The 25,740-nt window shown below is 40.0% G+C and overlaps 1 protein-coding gene across 3 annotated transcripts in view; it reads left to right on the plus strand.

Annotated features, from left to right (window-relative positions):
• Nucleotides 1-25,740, plus strand: part of grid2 (glutamate receptor, ionotropic, delta 2) — a 652,613-nt gene that overhangs the window by 398,180 nt on the left and 228,693 nt on the right. For all 3 annotated transcript variants that reach the window (XR_001858518.2, XM_017712845.2, XM_017712844.2), the window contains exon 5: nt 18,448-18,501. Coding sequence is in view for 2 of the 3 variants with exons in the window: in XM_017712845.2 (XP_017568334.1) it covers nt 18,448-18,501 (54 nt within the window). In the remaining variant the exon portion in view is untranslated. The remainder of the gene's footprint in view (nt 1-18,447; nt 18,502-25,740) is intronic.

Genomic DNA, 25,740 nt, shown 5'->3' on the forward strand with positions numbered 1-25,740 from the left:
GTGCGGTCGTCCAGAGGTAAACAGTCCGAAGGTTTCAGTTCCATCTTTGTCAGAATCGTAGAAGCGATCATGCAAGCTTCATTGACTGGGCAGCTGGGCTCATCACCCAGGATGTGTTTGAGCTCGCTGTAAAAAGGGCTTGGTCACTTTAATTCATTCTTTAAACTTGCTTTCAGACACTTAACTGTTCTTTGACACTGCAGCCTCATTCTCCTAAGGCCACTTTGGATCATTTCTTTCAAAATCCCTTCGAACAAGTCTCAGAAACATCACCCCTCAGGGTTTCTCAGCAGTGCAGAATTATGACAGATCTTTGGATTTGGACTGACGTAAAAGTCACATGAATTCCGATCTGGCTGTTTAGACGGAGTTGCATTGCCGCATATTAGATACGTTTTGGATTTCAACACCACAAAGTGTCCCGAATGGGAATTAAAAATGTCAGATTCCATGTGCAGTGCTGTTCACACTGCCACACCAATAACACATCTGTATCACACATGAGGACAAAGATCGGATTTGGGCCACTTTTAACTGCTGTGTATGTAGCCTAAGGCTAGAACGTAGCCAGTCCAATTTATTGCCGTGCAACCTTAGTTGAAAAGAGGTGTAGAAAAGAGGTGAAGAAGAGAGGGCAGGCAGGATGGAGTGGGTGGAGACGGGTGTCAGGGCTGATGTGTGACAGAAGGACAAAAGGGAAGGTTTACAAGACAGTAGTGCGTCCTGCTATGATGTGTGGTTTGGAGACCATGGCTCTGTCTAAAAGACAGGAGGCTGAGCTGGAGGTGGCGGAGATGAAGATGCTGAGATTTTCGTTGGGAGTGACAAGGATGGACAAGATTAGAAATGAGCAGATCAGAGGGACAGTGAAGGTGGAGCAGTTTGGAGATAAAGCCAGAGAGGCCAGGTTGAGATGGTTTGGACATGTGTTGAGGAGGAATAGTGCATATATGTTGGAGATGGAGCTGCCGGGTAGAAGGAGAAGAGGTAGACCTCAGAGAAGGTTTATGGATGTAGTGAAGGTGGACATGGAGATGGTTGGTGTGAAAGTAGAGGAGGCAGTGGATAGGAGAAGATGGATGCAGGTGATCCGCTGTGGCGACCCCTAAAGGGAGCAGCCGAAAGAAGAAGAAGAAGAAGAAGAAGAAGAAGAACCTTAGTGTGAATACTTACATAAGAATTCATGTGCTTTTTTTTCCTTTGTGCGGGTGACATCATTCAGCATTATCATGACTGCATCGCCAAACAGAACGGTGGAAAAGCAACATATCTTACCCTTTTTGCCTTCTTCTTGCTCTAATAATGAAGAGCTGAGAGAGTGCATCATGAGTTAATTATCTTCGCGGATAAGGCTTGTTCTGCTCATGAGTTTGTTTTGCTGTTCATGATGCATAAGATTCCTTTATGTGAAGTTACTTGATTGTTGATGTTGATTAGGATGTGCACATACAGGTCAACAACAACATCAGCAACAACAATAATAATAATAATTTTTATTTGTCTAGCACTTTTCATGCCGGTGGCAGCTCATAGTGCTTTACAGACAGGCGATAAAACATAGTTATACAAGAAATCGTTAGTATTTATTTAGAATCAGAAGAAAATGAAACAGATTAAATTAGAAGATAAATACCACAAGGCATAGTTTTAATTAAATGCTAAACAGATACATTTTTAGATGCTTCTTAAAAGTAAGCACTGAGCGTGACTGTGTAATAAAAGATGGAATTGAGTTCCACAGTTTCGAAGCAGAATAACTGAAAGAGGCCTCTCCATGTTTTCTGTGTTTTACAGAGGGAGCTTTAAAAGCTACTAACAGAACGTAAATACACTCACTTTATTAGGTACACCTTGCTAGTAAAAGGCTGGACCCCCTGCCTTCAGAACTGTCTTAATTCTTCGTGGCAGGCTTTCAACAAGGTGTTGGTTCCTCAGAGATTCTGGTTGGTTATTTGAGTTCTTGTTGCCTTTCTATCATCTGTAACCAGTCTGCCCATTCTCCTCTGACCTCTCACATCAACAAGGCATGTTCGTCCACACAACTGACCGCTCACTGGATATTTCCTCTTTCTCGGACCGTTCTCTGTAAACCCTGGAGATAGTTGAGCGTGAAAATCCCAGCAGATCAGCAGTTTCTGAAATACTCAGACCAGCCCGTCTGGCACCAACAACCACGCCACGTTCAAAGCCCCTTAAATCCCCTTTCTTCCCCGTTCTGATGCTCGGTCTGCACTTCAGCAAGTTGTCTTGACCACCTCTACATGCCTAAATGCACTGAGTTGCGGCCGTGTGATTGGCTGATTAGCTATTTATGTTAACAAGCAATTGAACAGTGGCCGGTGAGTGTATGAATTAAACCATTCTAAACCTGTGCCCAATAGGCCAACCCAACGTGAGCTAATGCTGTCTCAGTGCTGTGGTTGGAGCGAAAACCTGACTGAAACTTCTCATTCAAATTGTTTGATATTAGATACGCATTGAGTTGTTTGAAAACAACTTTTTCTAAGACTTTACTTAGAAAAGGTAGGTTTGAAATTGGTTGAAGTTATTTAGTATGGGTGCTACTCTTTTTTAGGCAGTGTTAAAAGCATCTGGAAAAACACCTCTTGACAGAGAACAATTTACAGTAGTTAAAACATCATTGTGAACACACCCAAAAACATCTTAAGGAATGAAGTAGGAACAGGGTCGAGATCACATACGGATGAACTTAGTTTGGTTAAAGAAGTTGTGAGCTCCTCATAGTTGATAGCAGAGAAAGATGCTGTTACTGATGTAGCTTATCAGGAACATTATAGGAGCTTGTTTGAGTCTGCTGAACTGCACCCTGTCTTATCAGGCCTGTTTCATTTTGAAAATGAATTGCAAACTCTTTACCGACTTTAGAAGATGAATCATCATGAGATGCACTAGCAGACAAGGTAGGGTTAATTAGTCGGTCTATGGTGGAAAAAAATCATCTTTGTGTCTATTAATTACCCTGGAGAGGCATGACTGCCTGTATATCTTCATAGCGTTGTTATAGATTGAGATCTGATCTTTGAGAATATCATAATGCACCTGCAGTTTAGGTTTCCTCCATGAGCGCTCTGATTTTACCACCATTTTTCTTAAGCTGGTGAATGTCTGCATTCATCCATGGCTTTTTAAGAGTGTGCAAGCTATTCTTCCTCATGTCAAGGGTTTCCTGTAATCTAGTGCTTAGATCAGAGACTAGAGCATTAGAGGATGGAGTCAGATCTGTATTCACTGAAATATCATAAGCTGTTTTAAACTTCTCAACTGTTTCTGAGTCAATGCAAAGTTTTTTTTTTAACATTTAAGTTAAGAAACTTTCAGGTACTTTCTCCTTTATGTCTGAATAGATTCGAAAGAAAATGCAGAAATGATCTGATATGAAAACATCAGAGGTTTGGGACACATTTGACCTAGCTTATGGGTAGAGCCCACATACTGCTTCATTTCAAATGTCTCTAGGAGTCTTATGAATTCTAACGCATCACTGTCTGAAGGAAGGATGCCGGTTCGTTCACATTAATGACAGGTTTTAGTCACTTACCTAGACGAGAGTGAACCATCATGCTATAAAGATTGGATCTGAGCAAGAAATCAGATTTGAGCATTGAGGCTTGTAATGTGAACAAAACCCTAATGTTAGTTTGTTACCAGTATCAAACTATTGCCTGCTCTACAGAGCATGAGTGTGTGGTTCCTGGCCACGTTGAGCATCAAAACCCACCAAACTCTCTACCAGTGGTCAGATGTCTGGCTTGTGAGTCTAATCTGGAACAAGCCGCATAACTGCACGGTTTACTCGAAAGATGGCTGGGCATTGCTCTTCTTCCAAAGGATTATGGGTTGTTTACGTGTGTTGGGATAGTGTTGAAGAAAACAGCAAAGGCCATGGTTTAACTGCTCACATCTTATCAGCTTATCAACCGAAACATTACAAAGAAATATGACTCTTCAGCAGTTAACCTTCTGTGCCTGGGCTGTTGCAACTACTATAAAGTCTATTCAGTAGTTCTACATTCTCACAGTACCTGAGGATTTGTTGTGTGTTCATTGTAAACCTGTGAATGAGAAATGCTGTTCCATTTAACTGACTATGATGTATTGGAGCAGAACACGTGTTGAAATTCCCACTCACTTCACTCTTTTGCATAAACGTTCACCCTTCTTAGCAAAACCCTCTCTAACCAATTGTACTTGATTTCCACTTGTGGTTGACAACTGCTCTCTTCAAATAGTACACACAGTTCTACACTCTTGTCTTTACTAATTGGTGGGTAAAAGATCATCAGTGTGGTGAGCAGGAGCCTGCAATATGATGCTATTTATTGTGGTTAATTATGTCATTATGTCAATGTACTATTGTGGGCATATCATGGATATTGCCAGTACTAAAGAACACTTAACAACTGCACGACATGTATAACTGGATTTAATGCAGGGAGATGTTGAATGAGTCATTGTATTAATAGTTTGGTGCCACTACTGAGGCTACTGTGCCAGTTTCTCTCGTCAATCCTCAGAAAAACGGGAATATTGGGATGAATATTGTGTATCATGACAATGTCTTGAAAAGTATCATGATGTAAAATTTCTGCCTTAAAACTCTAAACCTTGACCACCAATAGCCAACTGATCAAAGGCAGTCTCATTTTGGTTCTGCTCATGTTAGTTTAGTCTGGAATCTCAAGGTCAGTAGATAACAGCACTTTTGAAGGCCTTGGTGCTGGGATCAGAAAGCTACTGTTGATATGGCCTCCTGGAGCAGTATTGTTTTACTTCTCAGGGAAATGAAACCTTCATATCTCCAACATAATAATTTTTCAAGGGAAGAACATTGGTGTTTTCACTGTTCTAGGCTAATGATGGTTAAGCTTTAAATGGCTGGAAGTTCAGTAAAGTTCCAAGAACAGTAAATTGCTTAGAGGGCCTAAAGGGGACAGGCCACTTTCAGATTAGGTAAAAGTGAACGAAACTCAAAAAGAAAAAAATCCGAGACATTTTCCCGCTGCAACAGCAGTCGGAGATTCCAACCCAGACGACTTTACAGTGGAAAGGAACCGGTACAGCCGAGCAAAGGTCCAGCCCATAATTCAGTGATGCATGACCTCAGTCGTTGACTTGAGAATGATTAGAAGCCACTGGAACAAAGGGCTTTTCACAGAGTATTTGAGGGAAATTAAAATGAGGGGAAATTAACCAACAAATTAACCTTTAACCTTTTCTTTCAATCTTGACCTATTTTTTTTTTCTTTGTATCTCTTGTACTTGTCGTCGAGAACATTTGGTCATGAGGGATTTCCGCGTATGAGGAGATCATTTGTCACCACCAGCCTTGACCTTTGCAGTACTTTCAAAGTGGATCTGCATGGTCAGAAAATTGTTCCTTGTCATAAAGGGCCGTCATTTATCTTTGGCTGAGACACAGTTTGTTGCACTGCACGTCAAATGTAATCTATAATTTAATTTCCCCTCTCACGCTCTGCTCTGCCCGATGCAGATCAAGTGTGTGGAGGAAATTACTTCCATGTTGTCCGTTACGGCTTCAGGCCTCCGTTGGCAGCAGGGGTGCCCGCTGGGCGTTCTTGTTATGAGCGGATTGTAATTATTTTATGTAAGGAAGTGAGTCTTGGGAGATGACAGGATTGCGGAAACCGCAGGAAATGGTGTCACTTTAATTTAGTGAGCTTCACAAAAGACAGATTTGCTGTGTCAGCTGGGCTTCTCTGCAGCCAGATCTGACGTGCTTCGGCTACATTCATCTATCAGAATTCTGCAGATCAATACTACCGATCGCTTGTTTGGTTGCTGGACTGCATAGGGATTGTCATATTTCTACTGAGATTTGCCCAAAAATGCTACCCTAGCTTGGTTCATAGACTCTGAACATTATAAATACATTTACTGTGGTCGCCTTTGTTTATTTAATTTCCAATCAAAATGCCATTAAGTACAAGTTATTTCAAGGCTATTAAGTGTGTTTTTTTACAGAAAACTATGCAAAAGCCTCGACAACTAAATCTAACATCCTTTTTTCCCAGTAATTAGTGTGTCCACATTTTGCCTTTACTACAGCTTCTACTCTTTTCAGGCTTGAGTTCGTACTTTCAAAGAAATCTTTACAGAATTTTTTCCACACCTCTGAATTCAGTCTTGGAACTTGATTGTATTTTCTGCTTCTCACGATCCAAATAATAACAGTCGTGGGCTGGAGGTTAGGGATCCAGCCTCGTGACCGGAAGGTCGCCGGTTTGATCCCCAGAGCCAACAGCACATGACTGAGGTGTCCTTGAGCAAGACACCTAACCCCCAACTGCTCCCCGGGCACTGCGGATAGGGCTGCCCACCGCTCCGGGCAAGTGTGCTCACTGCCCCCTAGTGTGTGTGTGTTCACTAGTGTGTATGTGGTGTTTCACGGATGGGTTAAATGCGGAGGTGGAATTTCCCCGTTGTGGGACTAATAAGGGTCACTTAAATGCATTAAGTGATGTTGAAGTCTAGGTTTTGGGATGACCGATCCATTGCTCTGGCAACACCAGCAGCTTCTTCGTTTGATTTGATTTTGTTCTTTTTTTGTCTGTTCTCTCTTTTTTTTTCTTCTTTTTTTTTTTAATTAAGAGCTTACAACTAACAAATTAATACACTTCCTTTCAAGCCCACAGTATTAAGTTGTAGTCAATTAGAAGGATGGACAGAAATGCTTATCTATTTTTTTCAGATTAGAAGCAAACATGAAAGATTTAAGTGCTGTTTATCTGATGGTGACCGTTTTGGTGGTCTATCAAGTTCTGTGGTTGTTATGAGTCTCATTTTCTTTAAAATCAACTTTAAAATATAGTTTTTGAAACTCTGTGTTTTCATTTGTTTTCCTGTGACATTCTTCGTCCTTTTGGAAGTGAGTTATCTTATGTCTAATACCCTTAGAAATATCATCTGAAAAATGAACAATTTAATGCCTAATTTCACTGGAAATGAAATAAACAAAGTGTTCTCTGATTTTGCCTGACTTGCTACTTTATTAGGTACATCTACTTTGAGCCTGCACTTTTGGTCATTTCGTCAGCTCTTACCTCACCCATCAGTGAAAAGAGACCACCGTAGGGCCACTGATGGATCGTTCTCAATCTTTGTGCTGAGCACCCACGAAAGAACACATGACATCATACACAGCTGGTCAGTCAAGAAAAAAAAAGATTGGCTGTATTTAAATCACAATAGTTTTAAATTTGTATTACATAGTAAATTGTAGATTATATCTTTATTTTCTGTTTATTATTAAGCATATTCATTTCAAAACGTCTTCTAATCCCTCAGTCTTTTGAAGTGGTATTTACCTACTTGTTAATCAAATTAACTTTAATTCACTCCTTTATTTTTTATGCATGAGACATGGTGCTTCTGAGCAACCCCCCCCCCCCCCCAACTCCCCCACCCCACCACCTCCTGTAAACATCGGGATTTAATAAGCATGAACTGTTAAAGGGTTATAATTTTATAGCTGATGTCATTTAATATAAAAACGTAGAAGGATGGTTCAGTTAATGTTACACACTGACTTGAAGGCGTAAGTGGGTCCATACGTAATAACTCTAGAACCTAGAAAGTTCAAGTGCTTATACTGCTTGTTACCACATCAAAACATATTTTTAAGTTGAATCATTTAGAACAAAGTGCTATTATTTATAAAGTATGATAGCAAGTTATTAGTTCTGTGACTGACTTTGAGAGTTTGGTAAGAGGTTTGCAGTTTGGAAATTCCCCTTGTAGCTTCTTGAGGTAAAGTGCTTGGCTTGAGGGCATGAGTAGACTTTTGCATCATGAAGGTGAACCTGTATGCCTCTGGGTACCTGGTGGTGTTACATGAGATTGCAGAAGAGGGCAACTCCTCATTCTGGTGTGTGTGTGTGTGTGTGTGTGTGTGTGTGTGTGTGTGTGTGTGTGTGTGTGTGTATCAAGCCAAGAGACTTACTACTGCAATTTCTGAGATGTGTGACGCTTGCGTGATGACAGTGTGTCAGCGAAAGCATGTTGTGCAGGCCCACTATGCTCAGCCTTGTCGAGTTAGTGCGATGGCCGTCCGCCCGACAGACTCCACAGAGTGGATGAATTATACATGATAGAAGCTGCACCAAGAGCGAGGTTGGCTGACATTAAGGCAAAATGGCAAATATGACACTGTAACAGTTATGATGTATTAAGAGCACTCTCACTTGAGCAAGTGTGAGCTAAGTACTTTGCGTAGGGGGAGTGCGCAGTGAAGAATAGTGTAATGGCGCAAGAGGGATCAATCATCCGGTAAAAGTGCATCTTACAGTGGGGTAAAAATACCAGCGCTGGGGTGAGCTTTACAGCTGGGAAGTGTGACGATATTTTTCGTTATTGTAGTAAATTTCACCACAAATTGCTTCTCTGAGCATGCTGTGGATATTCTCAGGACTTTGAGTGATTAAACCCAGTGGTTCTGTGCCAATCATGGTATGTTTTGACCAGGTACCAAAGTGTGCTATCAGGGACGCTCTAGTTTTAGACGTAAAGAATTATAAACTAGTTAGAATCGTTTCGTTAGCTTTCTGACATTACAGAAGCGCACCATCATTTTAGCTGGCACAGTATTTCACATCTAGTGAATTATGTGGTGTTTGATACAGTAAGGTTTGCATGGAGACCTTATTCTTAATTACTCGTTTTATTGTTGATTCCACTGCCAAGTGACCCATACATGAGTACCTGTGCTGAATTCACCCCTCTTGCCTGGTTACAATGAGTGCTGCGCCAGGAACGTATGGGTGCCCAGTGAAACAGAAAGCTGTATAAAACTGTAAAAAATATTTAAAGCAGCATGCTGGCTCCTACACAGTACAGTATTGTGGAAATTACAGAACGGAAATTCTTTACAAAGTCAAGCTAGAAATAGTGCAGGCCTCTGATTTATCATGCACAGTCGTTTTACAGCATAGAGCTTCATTGTTGCTACTGTTGTTTGTGTTTACTGTTAACATTAGCACCATGTATGACATTAAGGGACTCCACAGAACCTCAAGAGAACCTGTGTAATTACATGGGTCTGTACAGCAGTTGGTTCCTCAATACAGGTACTCAACCAGGGTACAGATAGATTTGAGTTTGAATTATAACTGTACTGTGCCATGCGCACTGCTGGGTGGAAAAACAGCTATAGCTATAACGTTAAGGGGAACTTAGAGACATAAACATTTTTCATGTTTAGATGATTTCAGGGTGGCACGGTGGCGTGGTGGGTAGCGCTGTCGCCTCACAGCGAGGAGGGCCTGGGTTCGATTCCCCGGCCGGGGACCGGGGTCCTCTCTGTGTGGAGTTTGCATGTTCTCCCCGTGTCTGTGTGGGTTTCCTCCGGGTTCTCCGGTTTCCTCCCACAGTCCAAAGACATGCAGTCAGGCCAATTGGACATACTAAACTGCCCCTGGGTGTGAGTGACTGTCTGTGTCTGTCTGTCTGTCTGCCCTGCGATGGACTGCCGACCTGTCCAGGGTGTATCCTGCCTACAGCCCGAAGACTGCTGGGATAGGTTCCAGCACCCTCCCGCGACCCTGCCGGAGAAACGGCTTAGAAAATGGATGGATGGATGATTTCAGTTAACTACATTTGAATCTTGCACTTTTAAAAATGAATGTGCCGGAAAGGGTTCTTTGAAGCGATGACATATGAGAGCCGTTGTCCCTAAAGAACCCTTCTGTGGATTTTTCTTTAAAGGAACCATTTTTGCACATGAGATTTCCAAGTGAAAAGAACCGTTTTAAAGTTAAAAGAACCTCCAAATTATTTAATGATTCACTGCCAATCAAATGCCTTTTCCTGTGAACATGTTCAAGCCAAGAACCCTTCAGAACCTTTCAGTTTTAGAAGTTTATTGTATGACCACAATTAATCTAAGACAGGGGAGGCATGCATGTGGCATGCACAAGACACATGTAGCCAATCATCACATCTTTTTGAACTGCTGCTCACACAACTGGTACATGAGTCGGCAGATGCCCACAGTTGGCCAGCACCGCTGCAGATTGACAGAGAGCAGCAGGGCCAATTGTACAATTGTGCTCTGTTGGTTTTCCAACCACAGATGGCTGGGGCACTGTCAGAATTCACACTCAGATCCTGGCAGGAGGACCGAGTTAAACTACGTCAGATGACACCATTTTACCCATTAGGAGTCACAGTTATCCCTGGCGACGGCGTATGTATGGTATAATTTAATATTAATGGGTCCATATTGCGAGAAACTGAGTTTTCCTTCCTTTTTTGGAATTTGTAATAAATAAATGTATGTAACACTTCTGTAACAGTGCTAAAGTTTCAAAATTTTTCACGCTTCAGTCCATGTAGTCTATATATGTTAAGTAAGCCGCAAAAACAGCTTGTGATTTCATTGTTTATGTAATGTCATGAAAACCAACACATTTACAAATCTTTGCCTATTCAGTCTACAGCCGTTTAGCCCCACCCTTTCAAGTTCTAAGGAGCGTTTCAGCCTGGACGGATTTTTAAATAAGGTACAGGGCGGCCAATTAGTACAGATGTAGGCTTAAAAGCACAGTGACAATTAATTCTGCGATCATTTTGGAATATAAACACACACAAGTGTTATAAGTGTACCTTAAAGATAAAAATAAGATAAATGTGGGATATGGGCTTTTCATTATTTGTCATTTGTAGAGCACTGAAGCAGTCTGAACTTTCAAGCAACATTGCCTGTTGTATTTTATTGTGATTTGAATTTGATGAAGTGTGTATTGTTGTGCACCCTGTCTATTTTTGTAGAAAGAAAAAAAAAACCATCCCATCCCAGTCATTTTTATCAAAACAGACCTAAAGAAGTCAGAAGTGCGGACCTGACCCTGCTGACACAAAATGCACATGTAATTTGTTGCATAACTCACTATATAAAGAAATGTTATGTTTCCATTTGAAAAGTAAAGCAAAACAAAGTAACAACTCTTGACATATAAGAGTCAAAGAGTCCAGCCGATAAGAGGAGCCAGATATTTTTGTTCCCTTTCTGTTTATTTTCAATCAATGAAGAGGAGATTGTCTTTCTGGACACAACACAAGGTACTTCGATTTAATTACCAGAGCTTACATTATTCAGGGACCAGCAATGTCAGTTTATCACCCTTATCTCAAATTTGTGTACTTATGTAAGACTGCTAATGCCTAAAAGTGCATTCTTGTGTTCCCAAGATCGCATAGTCGCTTGAGATTAACCCTTTTAACTACAGCGCCCCACACGTCACACTCTTATAACTACATTTTAGTGGTGACATTAGTGTGGACAAGCTGTTTTATGTTATAGGCCATAAAATATGTTGAATCTGGCTCATCAGGACCGCTTCAGTCCGTCTCAAAGATGGAAATATATTATTTGCAGAGAAATAGTGTTATGTGGTGTCGGTGCATAATTAATTCTGATTATCTCTGTATCTTGCTCAACATAATGAATGCTTACCATCTCTTCCAGCACTTTAAGAGTCCAGACAGGTGGAAAATATGATATAATAACAATAATCATCACTCTTTCAAAGGTGCTGTCTCGAAGGGCATTGCATTCACAGTGTAATTTAAGCATTGTTTTAGTGTGAGGAAGTTCATCGCTTGAGGATTTCATGTCTGCCACATACCTGGGTTTTTCCAAAGAGGTCACAAGGACTAGTCCTTATTAGGACAGACATACCTAGGAGACCAGAAAAAAGAACATGTACTTTCGGTAACGATAAACCTCCGCGTCTATTTATTCCTCAGGGAGTGCTGAAGTTGGAGGGCTTTCAGCACCTTCTGTTCTGAGGCGACATCTTATTGAGTTCTCAGAAGTCAGTAAACCTCAACAAGATGCTGAATTCCCAAGTCGGCTCACTGGTTTGAAGGCGGAGGAAGATTTACAGGTGATGTTAATGGGCAATGAATAGGCATCTCTGGGTGATTGCAAGACTTTGATCTAGCAGGCAAACGACTTCACCTCAAGCCACCCATCACTTAGGGCCTCGCTCACTGGGGAATGAGACGCGCAGTCATTGTGGCAAATCTCATTGGTTTCTAAACAGCCCACCAGTTGGCGTCTTTTGTTTTCATTGACATGTGGATGGTACCCTGGGACTGTCCTCCTCTACCTTTATTTGAAAGCTGTGGAGGTGCATCTGCTCACTCTCTGAGTCTGTCAGGCTCCTCTAGGGAGCCCTCAAAGGACTCTGGGTTTGGGCATTGCTCTGTTGTTTACCACATCCTGGACGCTACACTGAGTCTAAGTATGGCAAGCTCCTTTGTGTCGGTTGTAGGTCCATTGCCAGAATCAATATGTTTCTCCTTGACACTGGACCACACAAACTACCTTAACCTCTTTGTGCAGAGGAAGAAATCACTGCTTCCTCATTTTAAATGATATAAATAGCACAATCTCAGAGTGCAGTCATTCCGCCTATTATGCCATGAAAAAGCTCAATGTGACAGTCCCAGAAGTTTATAGATTTTGGTCACAAACTACCACTTACAGAAAAGAAACTAATATGCAGATTAATATGCTTTTAGTTCGTCATCATGTCCAACGTCAAACAGATAGCATTGATCTAAACACAATGTTCTGTGTTTAGATCAATGCCATGCCATATGACTGGATTAGACTGTAAAATATATCCATAAAGCAGCATCCTACCACTTTAATATTGCAGCAGAAAACATAGTACTCCCTACAAAGTTTTTTCAGGTGCAGTGCTCTTAGAATTCAGAGACCATGTTATCTGTTTAGTTTTCATTTAAAGCCGCCGTTAAGTACAAGTTAAAGATTTTTCAGCATCAGGAAAACAAGCAAAAAACATTTAACAGAAACTTAAACAAGTTAAACAGGCTGGAGAAACTGAATTTACACTTTTTTATGCGTTATGACATCTGTTTGTCTGTTGGTGACAGTTTGGTGGTCTACCAGGTCTTGCAGGGTTGTATGGAGTCCCATTTTCCCTATAACTTTTAATCATTTTTTCAACACTAGTTTTGTCAACTGTTTTTAAAATGAATTTTCCTTTGACTCTCCACTTCATTATGTAATTGTATTTTATCAGACCTCCACAGAAATATCTAATGAAAAATTAATAACTTGTACCTGAGGGCCATTTGACCTAGAAATTAGATAAATGAAGGGTGGTCTTTGACATTTGCAGTGTACTGTTTATACAGTATACTATATTTTCAATGTAAGAGTCAGTAGTAGATGCCATCGTCTTTGCCAGTAAGGGACCTTCATGTTAGATGATGTTGTTTGAGGATGTTTTTAACATTAGGGCGTCTGTTTTTTGCTGTCATTTTATTAACAGTTAACTTAGCATGTTTGTAATCCCATCTTTTGCCACAAGCTGTAACCTTCTTACCTTACAGACTAAGAAGAGTCTGAGGTTGAAATCATTCTCCTGGGGTTTTCAGCTTGCACTCCAATTAAATGGAAACATCTGGCTAGTCAGAGTGAGACACTGAACATATAGACTGAGCCATAGGCTCCTGTCCACACACACACACACACACACACACACACACACACACACACACACATACTTTCTCTGAGCAGGCAGTAAAGCATTAACCCCAGCTAGCCCCTGCATGTTGACTGCCACTCCACCCACACAACTGCCAGGCCACAGATTTTTATAACCTTACCAAGCATAAAATATCTAAGTCGCATGCATGGAATACAGAAATAAAGGTCACTTGAGGTTTGGCTCCTTGTATTGTTTATTTTGGGAGTGCCTGGGGTAATAGATTTCACGCTGTGGAGGGGGAGGCACTTCCATTTCTGGGCCAGATTTGTTATAGCTGTTTGCCACCTTTCAGTCAATAATTGAACATGCAGTTTGTGTTTGGCAAACAGCTCTGTATTTTGGTTAGAGGTGTAAATATGCCCCAAAAAAAGTCTGAGATACAAATGAGGGTGATGATTGAACTGCATAGATTTTTGGATGTGATTGTAATAATAGGCAATAAAACATGCACGCCTTTTAAAATGTATTAAAATTGTAAATATTGCGCTACATTGAAAACATAATAGCTGCTCCTATTCAACTTCCCACTGCTGATCCTCCTGGGTCTAGAACCTATCTCAGCGTTCATGGCAGGTAACACCCCAGACAGGTCTATCATATATATCCCAAAACCTATAGTTTTTTTTTGTATTTTTCCCCGAGGCCTAGTTATGGCACTCGGATGTGTTTATGTACCAAAAATAGACCATTTTTATGTCACCATTTTTCAAACTTTATCACAATCACTGTGATTTATATGTTGATATATGTAAATTATCTCTGTTTGGATTGGCTGTCCTGTATTGCGTCTTGCTCAAAAAGGAGGCAAGGTTGAATCATTCCAGTAACACTTTATTTGAAGGCTACCTACATAAGGACTTCATGACGCAGTCATAAGCACTGAATAATGTGTTTATGAATCACTACTGAACATTTATTAAGTGCTTATGTCGGGTCTCACAACCTGACATAAGATGTTTTATGAAATAAATGACATTGTCCTGACATAATAAGAATAAACGTTGAACATATTTACAGCACTAAACATTTTAAACCCTATACATAATTGCATCAATCATCTTATCCATGCCATGGAGGGAAGAGGGGGTGGTTCCCAGGCATATTTCACCTGATATCAGTACAATGTCGTCTTAAGAATGCTGACATAAATAGTTATGTATAGTGGTTTAAATATGTTTAGTGCTGTAAACATGTTCAAGGTTTATTCTTATTATGTCAGTACAATGTCATTTATTTCATAAAACATCTTATGTCAGGTTGCGAGAACCGACATAAGCACTTAATAAATGTTCAAGTAGTGCTTCATAAACACATTATTCAGTGCTTATGAATGTGTTATGAAGTCCTTATATAGGTAGCCTTCAAATAAAGTGTTACCATTCTTCATAATTTCAATAGGCAGGACAAAACTGCTTTAGGGAGAATAATGAATATGTGTACATTTTGTTTTTATGACATCATAAAAACAGGTTCAGAAAAACAGGCTGTGTCTACAGTCAAAAATGTTTGGACACCCCTGGTCAAATAACATTTTGTTCATTTTCTAAGTGTAAATTAGCACACATTCTTTACAGTGAACACACCTCTGCACATTTTAATGCACAATTATTGTTTATTAGCTAATTTCAAGCCTAAAATATGTCCTGTGCAAAATGATGACGTATTTAATATTTTTGAATTGATATTTTTTAAATATATTAACTCCCTTTAGAACACGTGCTGAATTATTTTAAACAGAATCTGTATTTTCACTGGGAGTGTTCAACTTCTGCACCATACAGTTCTGCAACTGTCCTTTGTGTGGGCCTTTAAAAAAAAAAAAACTCAGATTTTTCTTCTTTTTTGATTTTCAGTTGAATATTTCACTTACGTTCGATTAAAAGTGAACATGTGAAAAGTACGTTATTTATATTTGTTCAGGTAAAATCTTTTAAAGCATTAGAGCAAAATCAAATTTGCGTGGATCAAAGCATTTTACATATAAAAGCCTGTACTTTTGATTAGTAGTATAGTTGAGCCGGACTGAATCGTTTCCTAGAAAAAATCATAACCGAATGGAGTTTACTGTGAGATTCACTCCCCTAATATCAGTCTTTGCGGAAGCTATTCCGTCATGCTGTATGAAGAGAAGAGTGAATGGAGAGCCTCTACAGTTGCGCTTTGCTTAATCCAACAGCCTCCACTCACGTTCCAATTGATGGGATGCTTTATGCCTCTTGTCTCGGCTGTAATTATGAAGTTTTATTAGGTCTTTGTGGAAGATTAAAACACTATTAGCATTGCACCAACCATCATACTCTCCAGCTGTTGCCTTTGTTTATGAGCAAAGTGTTTTATGACACCCGCTTTTAGTCACCTCTACAATTACGGATAATGGAATCCAGTGCTGGTACAGTGGGCAGGAGAAACATTGGTGGGCTCATGCTCGTGTGGGCGTAGAGGGAGGGAGATGGAAAGAGATGGAGAGGAAGACAGAGAAGAGAATGTTCTAAGAGGGGATGAGAAACGGCTCTATTGAATGTGCTAATGGAGGGTGTAGAGGACTGAGGAGTGGAGTGCAAGGTAGAAGCGAGGCAAAGTAAAAGTGCTCAGGGTCTGTAAATCAGTCTATACCCACGCAGTCATGAGACCATGTGTGATAAACGTACTGTGAGGTCATTTGATGTTTGTGAGGAAAGCTGCACACATTTGGACACATCCAGTCAATTGAATGGTTTTCTATAGTTTTTTTCTTTGAATATTTCTCACATTTTCCACAACATGATATAGTAACAGAGTTACAACAGAAATAAAAGCCTTCTTCCAAATAGGGCTGCTTAGAAATAAGCTACTCTGTCAAAAACACCTGGCTCATATTCACTAACAAAGACATGTATTCCACACAACTATTCCACAAGTATTCCAGCACCCTAAGGCAGTGTTTGAAATGTTTACTGCATATTGCACCAGTAGATACTGCATATATGGTACTGCATGCTGCTCCTTATATTAGTGTAAAGTGTAGTATCCGGTGTACTAGGCAATCACATGGTTACATCCTACTAAAATGCACTGATTTGTGAGATGTTGTATATCACAAGGACACACTGCATGACCAAAAGTATATGGGCACCTGACCTTCACACCTACACGGGGCTGTTGGACATCTGATTCCAAAACAGTTTCAAAACAATGGGCCTTATTATGGAGTAACTGTTGGCACTGTACTTTCTGGTACGTAGCATTCTTCTGGCAACCACCACAACCAGGATTCGTCCAGTAGACTGCCAGATAGAGTAGCATGATTCATTACTCCGGAGAACATGTTACAGATGCTCCAGAGTCCAGTGACGGCATGCTTTGCACCACTCCAGCCACTGCTTATCATTGCACTTAGTGATCTTAGGGTTGTATGCAGCTGTTTTAGGCCATGGAAACCCATTTCAAGACGCACCTGATGCACAGTCGTGGTGCTGATGCTGCTTCTAGAAGCAGGTTGGAGCTCTGTAGTGATGCAACAAAGATTAGTGATTTTTACACGCCATGCACTTTAGTAGTATGAGGAGTTTGCAGTTTGTGTGGTGTACAGCTGCATGGCTGAACTGTTCTTGCATTTCACAATAATAGTACTTACAGTTGAACAGGGCAGATCTAGCAGGGCAGACGTTTCACAGACTGCCTTGTGGCAGAGATGTCATCCTATGACAATGCCACGTTTAAAGTCACTGAGCTCATCAGTACGACCCATTCTGCTTACTGCTTGTTTCATTCTACTTACTTACTGTTTGTCTATGGAGATTGCAAAGCTATGTGCTTGATTTTATACACCCGTAAGCAGTGGGTGTGTCTGAAACACCTGAATTGAAGAAATAGGAGGGTTTACCACATACCCCTGGGTATATACTGTAGCTTTGGCTATACTGTTAAATGCAAACATTTGGGCGCCCCTGGTAGGATTACATGTTTTATTGATTTTGTAAGTGAAAATGATTAACACATCCTCTACAGAGAACACAGTTCTGCACATTTCAATGCATGATTGCTGTTTAATTGCTGCATTTAACATATTAGGGGAAAAAAAAGAAAATATGGCCTGTGTAAAAGTGATGGCACATTTTATGTTTTCTAATATGTTAAACTCATAAATTATGTGCGTTTCAAAATTTACATATGACTCTGTACTGTAATATTTATCCAGAATCGTACACCTTCTGGGATCTTTGTAATACCGGAGAAAGTCACATTTTAATTTAAACATACTTTTTTACCATGTGAAAAACATAGTCTTTGGAAATTCATATGCTATCTTCATTATTTCAACTACACAATTAATATTTGCTTTACAAAAAAATAAAACATTTAAATCTTTGTACAGCTTTGCTCTGACCCGAGTTTGGCGCAAACCCAAATACACCCTGAAAACTTTCTCTCTGTGTCTGACCCGACCTGACCTCTTCATCAAGTTGTGCAAGTGCAAACTTGACCCAGCCTGACAAAATTTTGTCTGAACCTGAACATCATCAGGTTTAGAGCCTGAAACTGAGTCCAACAGAATTCTGCCTGAAATTGACCACCCAAAGAGCTGAATAAACCCAGAAATGACCATGTTACAACAACAGTAGCATTAGATTATGAATAAATTAAAAAAAAAATAAAAAATCATGAAAAATGATTTTGCTCAACAGTCCAAATCTGGATAAATTGTCCACTCTGTGCTATTCTCACACTGTGCAGTGCTTATAATGCAAGATGTTAGTCTTCACATGTTCAAAACTCAAGTTTTAAACTCTTTCTGTAATGTTTTTTATAAATAGCATGCATTTATTCAGGTATCCAAACTTTTGACTGACATGTGTATCTGCTTGGTATCAATATTCTTATCTCGTTTTAATCTTCTCTCTTTCAGGTGGTGGAAACCAACTTGGTAGCTTTTGATTGCCACTGGATCATCATTAATGAGGTATTTATTTTTTTACTTTCATTAGATTACGTTGTCATCAAGCTGTGGAACAAATTATTTAAAAGATTACTTTTTCATTGGAAGTTGAGACAGATGCTCTGATTCGTTATTGTTACACAAAAAATTTTAGAAGATGAATCCAACATCTATAATTAATAATGTTCCCTGTCCATGTGGGAGAATAAGCAGAACACTTGAGCTGGAATGTCTGCTCTTGCCAGCCAAATAAGGACAATTTCCTGTGTGCTGATTCAAATTAGGACTGGCATACCCTGGCAAACCTACCGTTCCAGGAGAATTAAATGGGATCCATAGACAATAAGGCATTTTACAGAGTGTTCATCTGACAAGGAGAAATTGCTGCGAGGATTTGGGGTTTAAGGGTGGGTTCCCCTGGCTGTTTCTTTCTTTTTTAACAAACTGAGAAGTCTTTTTCTATGTTAAGAGCTATTCATCTTGCCAGGAATAAGGATGAAACTTGGCACAAGAGCTTTTTTCAGCTATCGAGGGCCAGTGTTTGTAACCTGTCTTCTAAGAAAATTTATGTTCTATCTGATCTAATTCTAAACTAAAGATTAGATCTGACAGGTTTGTACTCTAACACTGTGATTGCACATGTTGTAACAAAAGATATGTTAACATGCTGGGCTAGATGTACATATGAGTGCAGACACAGTGAAAAATGTGCCTAGATGTGACCGTGAGATGCTCACAATGAGTCTGAAATGAACATGTATTACGGTTTACTAAGGTGCCGCAAACTTCACACAGCTCACTAACTGCACACTCATGAGATGCATTGTACCAAAAACATGTTAAAATGATGGAACCATCAACCAGCTTGAGACAAAAGAGAAAATTATGATGGTTTGACAAAGAGATAGCAGTTATACTGCTGGTTGGTGGTTGGTTGGTGTAGTGGGTAACACCTCTGCCTTCTATGCTGTAGACTGGGGTTCAATCCCCGACCAGGGCAATCACCCTACACTATACCAATAAGGGTCCTTGGGCAAGACTCCTAACACCGCCTTGGCCTACCTGTGTAAAATGATCAAATTGTAAGTCGCTCTAGATAAGAGCGTCAGCCAAATGATATAAATGTAAATGTTATACTACATGAAGGGCTAGATTTACTAATTACAGACAGTCTAGCAACAATTTGTGCTGGTAGGTTTGGCCGATGCAGCAGATTATCCACTGAAAATGTCCATGCAAATGATCGCAGGCACAATGTCATAAGTAACATTTGACCAGCGCAACATAACCACATGTTTGGCTCACATACTTTTTGTATAAAACCACTTCCACCAGGCAGGAGAAAAAAATGGGCTGTTTTAGGTTTAAACTGTCACTCATTAAGTTCAAATAATGACATATTTTTCAAGGTTTTGACTTAATAATTCATGACAAAGTAAAGAAAAAAAGTTATTCATCAAGAAAGTATGTGATTTTTAAGAAAATAACACATTATTTTGACATATGTCAGAAATCCCATAATAGAGGGATTGTTTTGAAACACGAGCTGAACTCGAGTTCTGTGCCAAGTTCATTTGGAAACTCTGTGATATTGTAAAATCCCTTTTTAATTTCACTAAGCACACTCACATCATTCGGGAGGTGCGCGGATTTGACCGTAACCTCTTGGCTATGTGCAGCACATCAAACAATAGCTGTGACATTTCTGTCCCATGCACATATAAGCTACAGAAGCCCCAGTGTGTACAACTAATGAAGTAAGAAGTATCTTTAGTAAAGGGGTTGTGGAGCCAAAGAGTTTCATTATGTTTTCTCAACAATTGGGAAAAAAATGTTGTCAGATCGTTTTTTTAGGCAAAGTCTGCTCAGATTTATTTAGGAAAAAAGCAGTTTAAAACATTGTTTTGCTAAAACTATTTAACTATTACTTCATCAGATTAAGAATGAAATTGCATGGTAGGCATTCACAACAGATTTCTTTTTCCGAGAGCAAGTCATCGCATTTGAAAAACACTTTTTTTTCCTCTGAGCACAAACCTTTGCAGCCAGGTTAGTGCTGAAAATAAGCTTTTGTAAAATAAGAAAACATAAGCTATTCTCAGGCGTTAAATAGCGCACAAACAGTATTTACTACCAGTCTTGGTAAATCAGATTAGGTGCTTCATTATAATAAACTCCTTCCAGTGTTTTGTGCTTTGAAAAGGAAACTCCTATGCATATGCAAAAGAACCATGACCACCCACTCGGATCTTTATAGGTGCAAAAGGACCATTGAGCCAAAAACAAGAGTTTGAAACGGCACAAAGCGCTAGTAAATCTGCTCTGGAGCTCTTCCTCATTGGCATGTTCTACATTATTTTTTTCTCTAAGAAAACAGAATTTTTCAATAATAACACAGACTGTGCTGCGAATAGGTGGCGTGTTTTGATGGCATGTCTCACATCTACTCATGTACCTTTGATCCTGAGAGCTGAAATTATGTTATTCTGTAGGTAAGTGTAATTTCAACATGTGGTTCAAGCTTGTACTTCTATATAGTCACTGCTTCTGCTGCTGTTGTTAAGGAAGTCTTCCACTAGCATGCCTGAGATATCACTGCGTATTTGCAGCTGTTTTTAGAAGCCGGCGAAAGATTTGACGCAAAACTGGTGGCCATGAGTTGCTTGAACTTTAGTAAATCGAGCAGGATATGTAATCAGCCACACGTCTTAATAGCTTCACCCATTTTCTGCATGATCTACCCATATGCTGTGTGCAGTCATTCTTCATATGCATGAGTGAAGCAAAGTTTGCAGTTCTCCATGTGCACAGCCCATTAACTATGCGTTTGGGCTTGTGCTCCAGTTTCGCACAATGTGTCTGATTTGCACTTAAAACTGGTGCAAAAAGCTTCGTACTTTGGGCCCTCTGTGTATATGCGTCATTGTCTGCCCTAATTTGGGGTCAGAATCTAGAACATTCCTCCAGAGTCACGTTGCATAATCTGTTTCTTGAAGGTCACAGCACAGCTTTAGCGTTTTTCCCTGTTGCAGTGTCCCTTGTTCAAATCACGAAGGACCTGCTAATTAGCAGATGAGTTGAATCAGGTGTAATGGAACGAGGCGAAGACTAATCCATGCAATGCTGGGGCCCTCTAGGACCAGATTTGAGCAAGGGCGGTCCCATAGATCAGGTGGCTGCTATAATCAAAACTGTTTTCGAAGATTGCAAAACTTAATCTCTCCCTGTGCAGTTGCATTATTTTACATTATAAGCTCTATGAAGCTGGCCTCTGTCCTAACCAGAGCACTAGTGAAGGATTGCAACTTTCTTTCCCACGCCTCAGGTTTATCAAGTTTCTAGCCATTAGAATTGTCATAATGACCAGACTCTGAATCTTCAGGACTAGAAAGCACAGCACAAAATGTGACCTGATGCAGTTGCCGTAAGCACTCGCAATACATCTGAACTAACAGACGTAGCATTTTTCAGTCGTTTTTCAGTTTTTGACATAATTTGAAAGTACATGTTCCCCTTTCCATTGTGTGAATTTCATGAGGAATAGACCAAAAGAAATGGCCCAAAATGACTTGGAAAAAAGTCTGGTTCCATTGACTTAAATCAAAAGTAAAGTACATTTTTTGCTTCTCCTGTAAAGTTACCACTTTGGAGATACAAGGTTTTGTGTTTTCGTTTCAACGACAGTGATATGCAGCCACCTGCTGTAGCTACACTGTAAACAATCACTGCAACTTGAAGTTATGTGCAACAAAGTAGTGGCAATGAAACTTAAAATTTACAGCAATTATTGGAATTTGTTGTAATTTGATTATGTCTTATTTACTAGTTTTAGCCTGCTACAACACTGTAAAATTACAAATCACGATGAAATGTCTTACAGTACAATACTGTATATTTATGGTACTTTACTGCCAACTAAAATACTAAGACATAGCTTACTGTAGACTTCACAGTACATTTTGCTATAAAATTCCTGGATAGTATTGTATATTTATAGTGCTTTACTGGCAACTAAGCTTCCAGTAACTTACTATAATTTTTACGGTACAACCAAAACATTCTGCAGATAATATAATTCTATTCCGGCTTAAAGCAGAGAATTTTAGACGCAATAATACAGAGAGCCAATTCCCATGTTTCTGTCTTGCCGTAGTGGATGCTGCCATCAACGGAAATCCCAAGAAGGTATTTTTGAGAAACATCTATCAGTTTACACCTGATTTTAAGAGTTGGAGATAATTCTGCACAAAACTGGACAGCAGTACAGTAGGAAATTGAATCCTGCACTTTCAACATCTTGACGCGTTTTGTTGCGCAATTCTCCATCCAATGCATCTGCATGAGAGAAATCATCTTGCACATGCCACATAAACTACACTTTGTCTTATATGCATATTGTACACATGCTTTTTATATGCATGCTTTTCTGAGCAGACTTCCTCCTGTTTCTGCCTAAAGTTTCTAGGTGAGAATGTACCCAGATGCATCTTACATGTATAACAGAACCAAATTACAAATGAACGTAACTGCATGCTTTTAAACAGGGATAGAAAATTGGATTGCAGACCATTTTCGTTGTGAAGGACACTCAATGCATGCTCCCCTTTGACAGAGGAAACGGGGTTTTCTTTTCCTCTAATACAAAACCATATTTTGCAGTTACATGAATGAAGAAAGTTCAAGGTTTTTGAAAGACTTTGTGCGGTGCTGCCAGAGTGATTTTTAAGGATTTCAAGTAAACAGTAGACACATGTGAAAAAGTGATGCATATCATTTGTGAGCACGTAATGAATTAGTAAGCACATTCAGTAAATATGTATGATCTCAGTCTGTGGGTCTTTCTAGTATGAATTTTGCCATATCTCGACAATGTCAGAGTAATAGTATCAATGTCAAGGAAGCTGTAATACTGTGTCTCTGAAAACTGTGAAAAGCTGTGTTGTCCAAAATGTGTTACGTCTAAAGACGGATGACATTATCTTCGCTTTGACCCCTTACATTGCTCATGCATGGCCTGACTTGACAGCAGTCTGAGCAGGGGACTTGTGCCAGAACCCCAACCCTAAACTAGGCCATAACCCTGCAGGCTTCTATTTGTGTCATTCTGATTTAGCTCCACTAATTAAGCATCAAGGGCCTTTTGCGTTCGTCAGCTAGGGGTACCAAAAAAAGTAATTGGGCTGGGGCGGTTTTTAGGTTCATATGAGTGTGGCTGTCCTCTAGACCGCCGTCAAGTAAGTTCTGGGAGGTTGATTCAACCACTCAGAGGGACTTGTGCACCCTCTGTCCCACGTGCTCCCCTTGCGGCCACCGCTATTCTTAAAAGGTTAATTAATGGCTGTCAAAACACATTCCCTGTCTGAGAACAGCAGTCATCTAGTGCACAGGTTTGCCCATGAGAAACATGCGGATGGCCTCTCTGATGAGGATGCTTGCCGTAGACATTTTTACCGATGTCTAGGTGCAATTTGGCTCCAGTGCTGGAGAATGTTGCTCCTTTAAATCTTGAGCCCCGCCCAGCTTTCCAAATATATAGGCAGTCCATTAAACTGCATCTAAATGTCACATTTTAAATCCCACTTAAGATCCTTTTAGATGAGCCTCGTACATTTGTGAATTTCTGAGTTTAACCCAGGAAGCTGAAGTAGCTGACAAAGCCCATAACGTGGGCAGTTAGATATTAGCTCAGTTTATCAGTTGTTATGTGTCATTAGTTTGTACATAATGATAGTTCTGGTCTGAAAATCTTGATTGTGTGAACCACATTCAAAGACGTTATAAAATGCTCAATACACAGCTGCCTCGCATCTGTTGGATAATAATAATAATAATAATAATAATAATAATAATAATAATAATAACAATAATAATAATAATATAAAACAGGGATCAGTTTCACAAAATGTTTAAATACTTATTCACATCATAAAAAAAATGTAAGCTTTGCATCACTAAGCCCCAAAAAAGAATTCATGTAAAAATAACAATAATATACATAATGATTGTATTTGTTGAACAAAGTCGTGTTAACAAGAAACCAAATCTGAAAATGATGGACGTATAAAGATGCCTTTCTAAAGACTACCAGGAATGTTGCAGGTAAAAATGAGGCATGTCAGAGGGAACAGCCGGGTGGTTCTGAAGTGCACCTTCATTGGGGGGATGCGCCACATCCGCTCCCATCATGTCACCCCTAGCCCTGTCCGCTCCACTCCGCCTGCCAGCTGAAAACATGGCCCCGGGCTAAAATTAGCAACCATTCCTCTCTAGGTTGCGCAAGGACGAGGCAGCACACAGGCGTGTCCCCCTTTTCCTTCTCTCCCCCTTTCCTCTCCGCATCATCACTGCACTCACCTTCCTCCCTTAGATTAGCACCCATGCAGGGAATAGCTATAACACTGATGACCGTTATAAATAGGTGGTCTACTGCTCTGGTATAAATAGCCGAACCATTTCGAGTTTGGTGTGGAGGTGACCTTGGCCTGTCGAGAGGAGGAGGACAGTGACCTTGATGCGATTGGAAAGTGGTCCACTGTTGATACACGAGAGAGTTGTGTACATGAGGGAATTATTGTTTGAGGAGGGAAAGCTGTTGGTTCCCGGAGCAGTTGAGAGCTCTTCTGCTGAAAAGCTCTAGCGGAAACCAGAAGTGTGTCGACACCAGCAAGAGTGCCATACTTCTCAAGTACTTTGCAGAAATGGGTGGAGTAGCCTTGAAAAAAGTATTTCAATGAAATAATAATTAAAGTAAAAATAAAAAACAGAAAAAAAAACAAAAAATAAAAGTACATAATTATCCGTTCAAAAACTACTGAAGTACTGAATAACGCAAAGAACCGCAGTGGAGCAGGATCTAGTATCAGCGTAAGAACTGAAATTGAACTCAGTTCTTCTCTTTGTGGCATAAACATTAAAGCTGTGAGCAACAATTATACAGTCCAGGTGCTCAACTAACAGAACAGGATGAACGTTAAAGGGGAATTCCACTGATCTTTCAACATTTCTGCGTAATTAAGTGGTTGAGATGTAATCTAAGTCATTTGGAGTGACTTGATATGTAATGGTCAATTAGAAAGAAACTTACTGAATCGGATTTCTTTACAGTGGTGGTCATAGGAACCAGGGGTCACAATGTCTGTGTGATAACTTTCTGGGTGAGGTTTTAGAGGCGTTAAACACTACGCATGTCTGGTTCCTATCACTACCACTGTGAACAGTCATTTCTCTACAGTGGAGCCTTTCGTATCAAACCATGATGTTTTT

This window comes from Pygocentrus nattereri, chromosome 28, assembly GCF_015220715.1.
Source record: "Pygocentrus nattereri isolate fPygNat1 chromosome 28, fPygNat1.pri, whole genome shotgun sequence".
In the NCBI taxonomy this organism is placed as follows: Eukaryota; Metazoa; Chordata; class Actinopteri; order Characiformes; family Serrasalmidae; genus Pygocentrus; species Pygocentrus nattereri.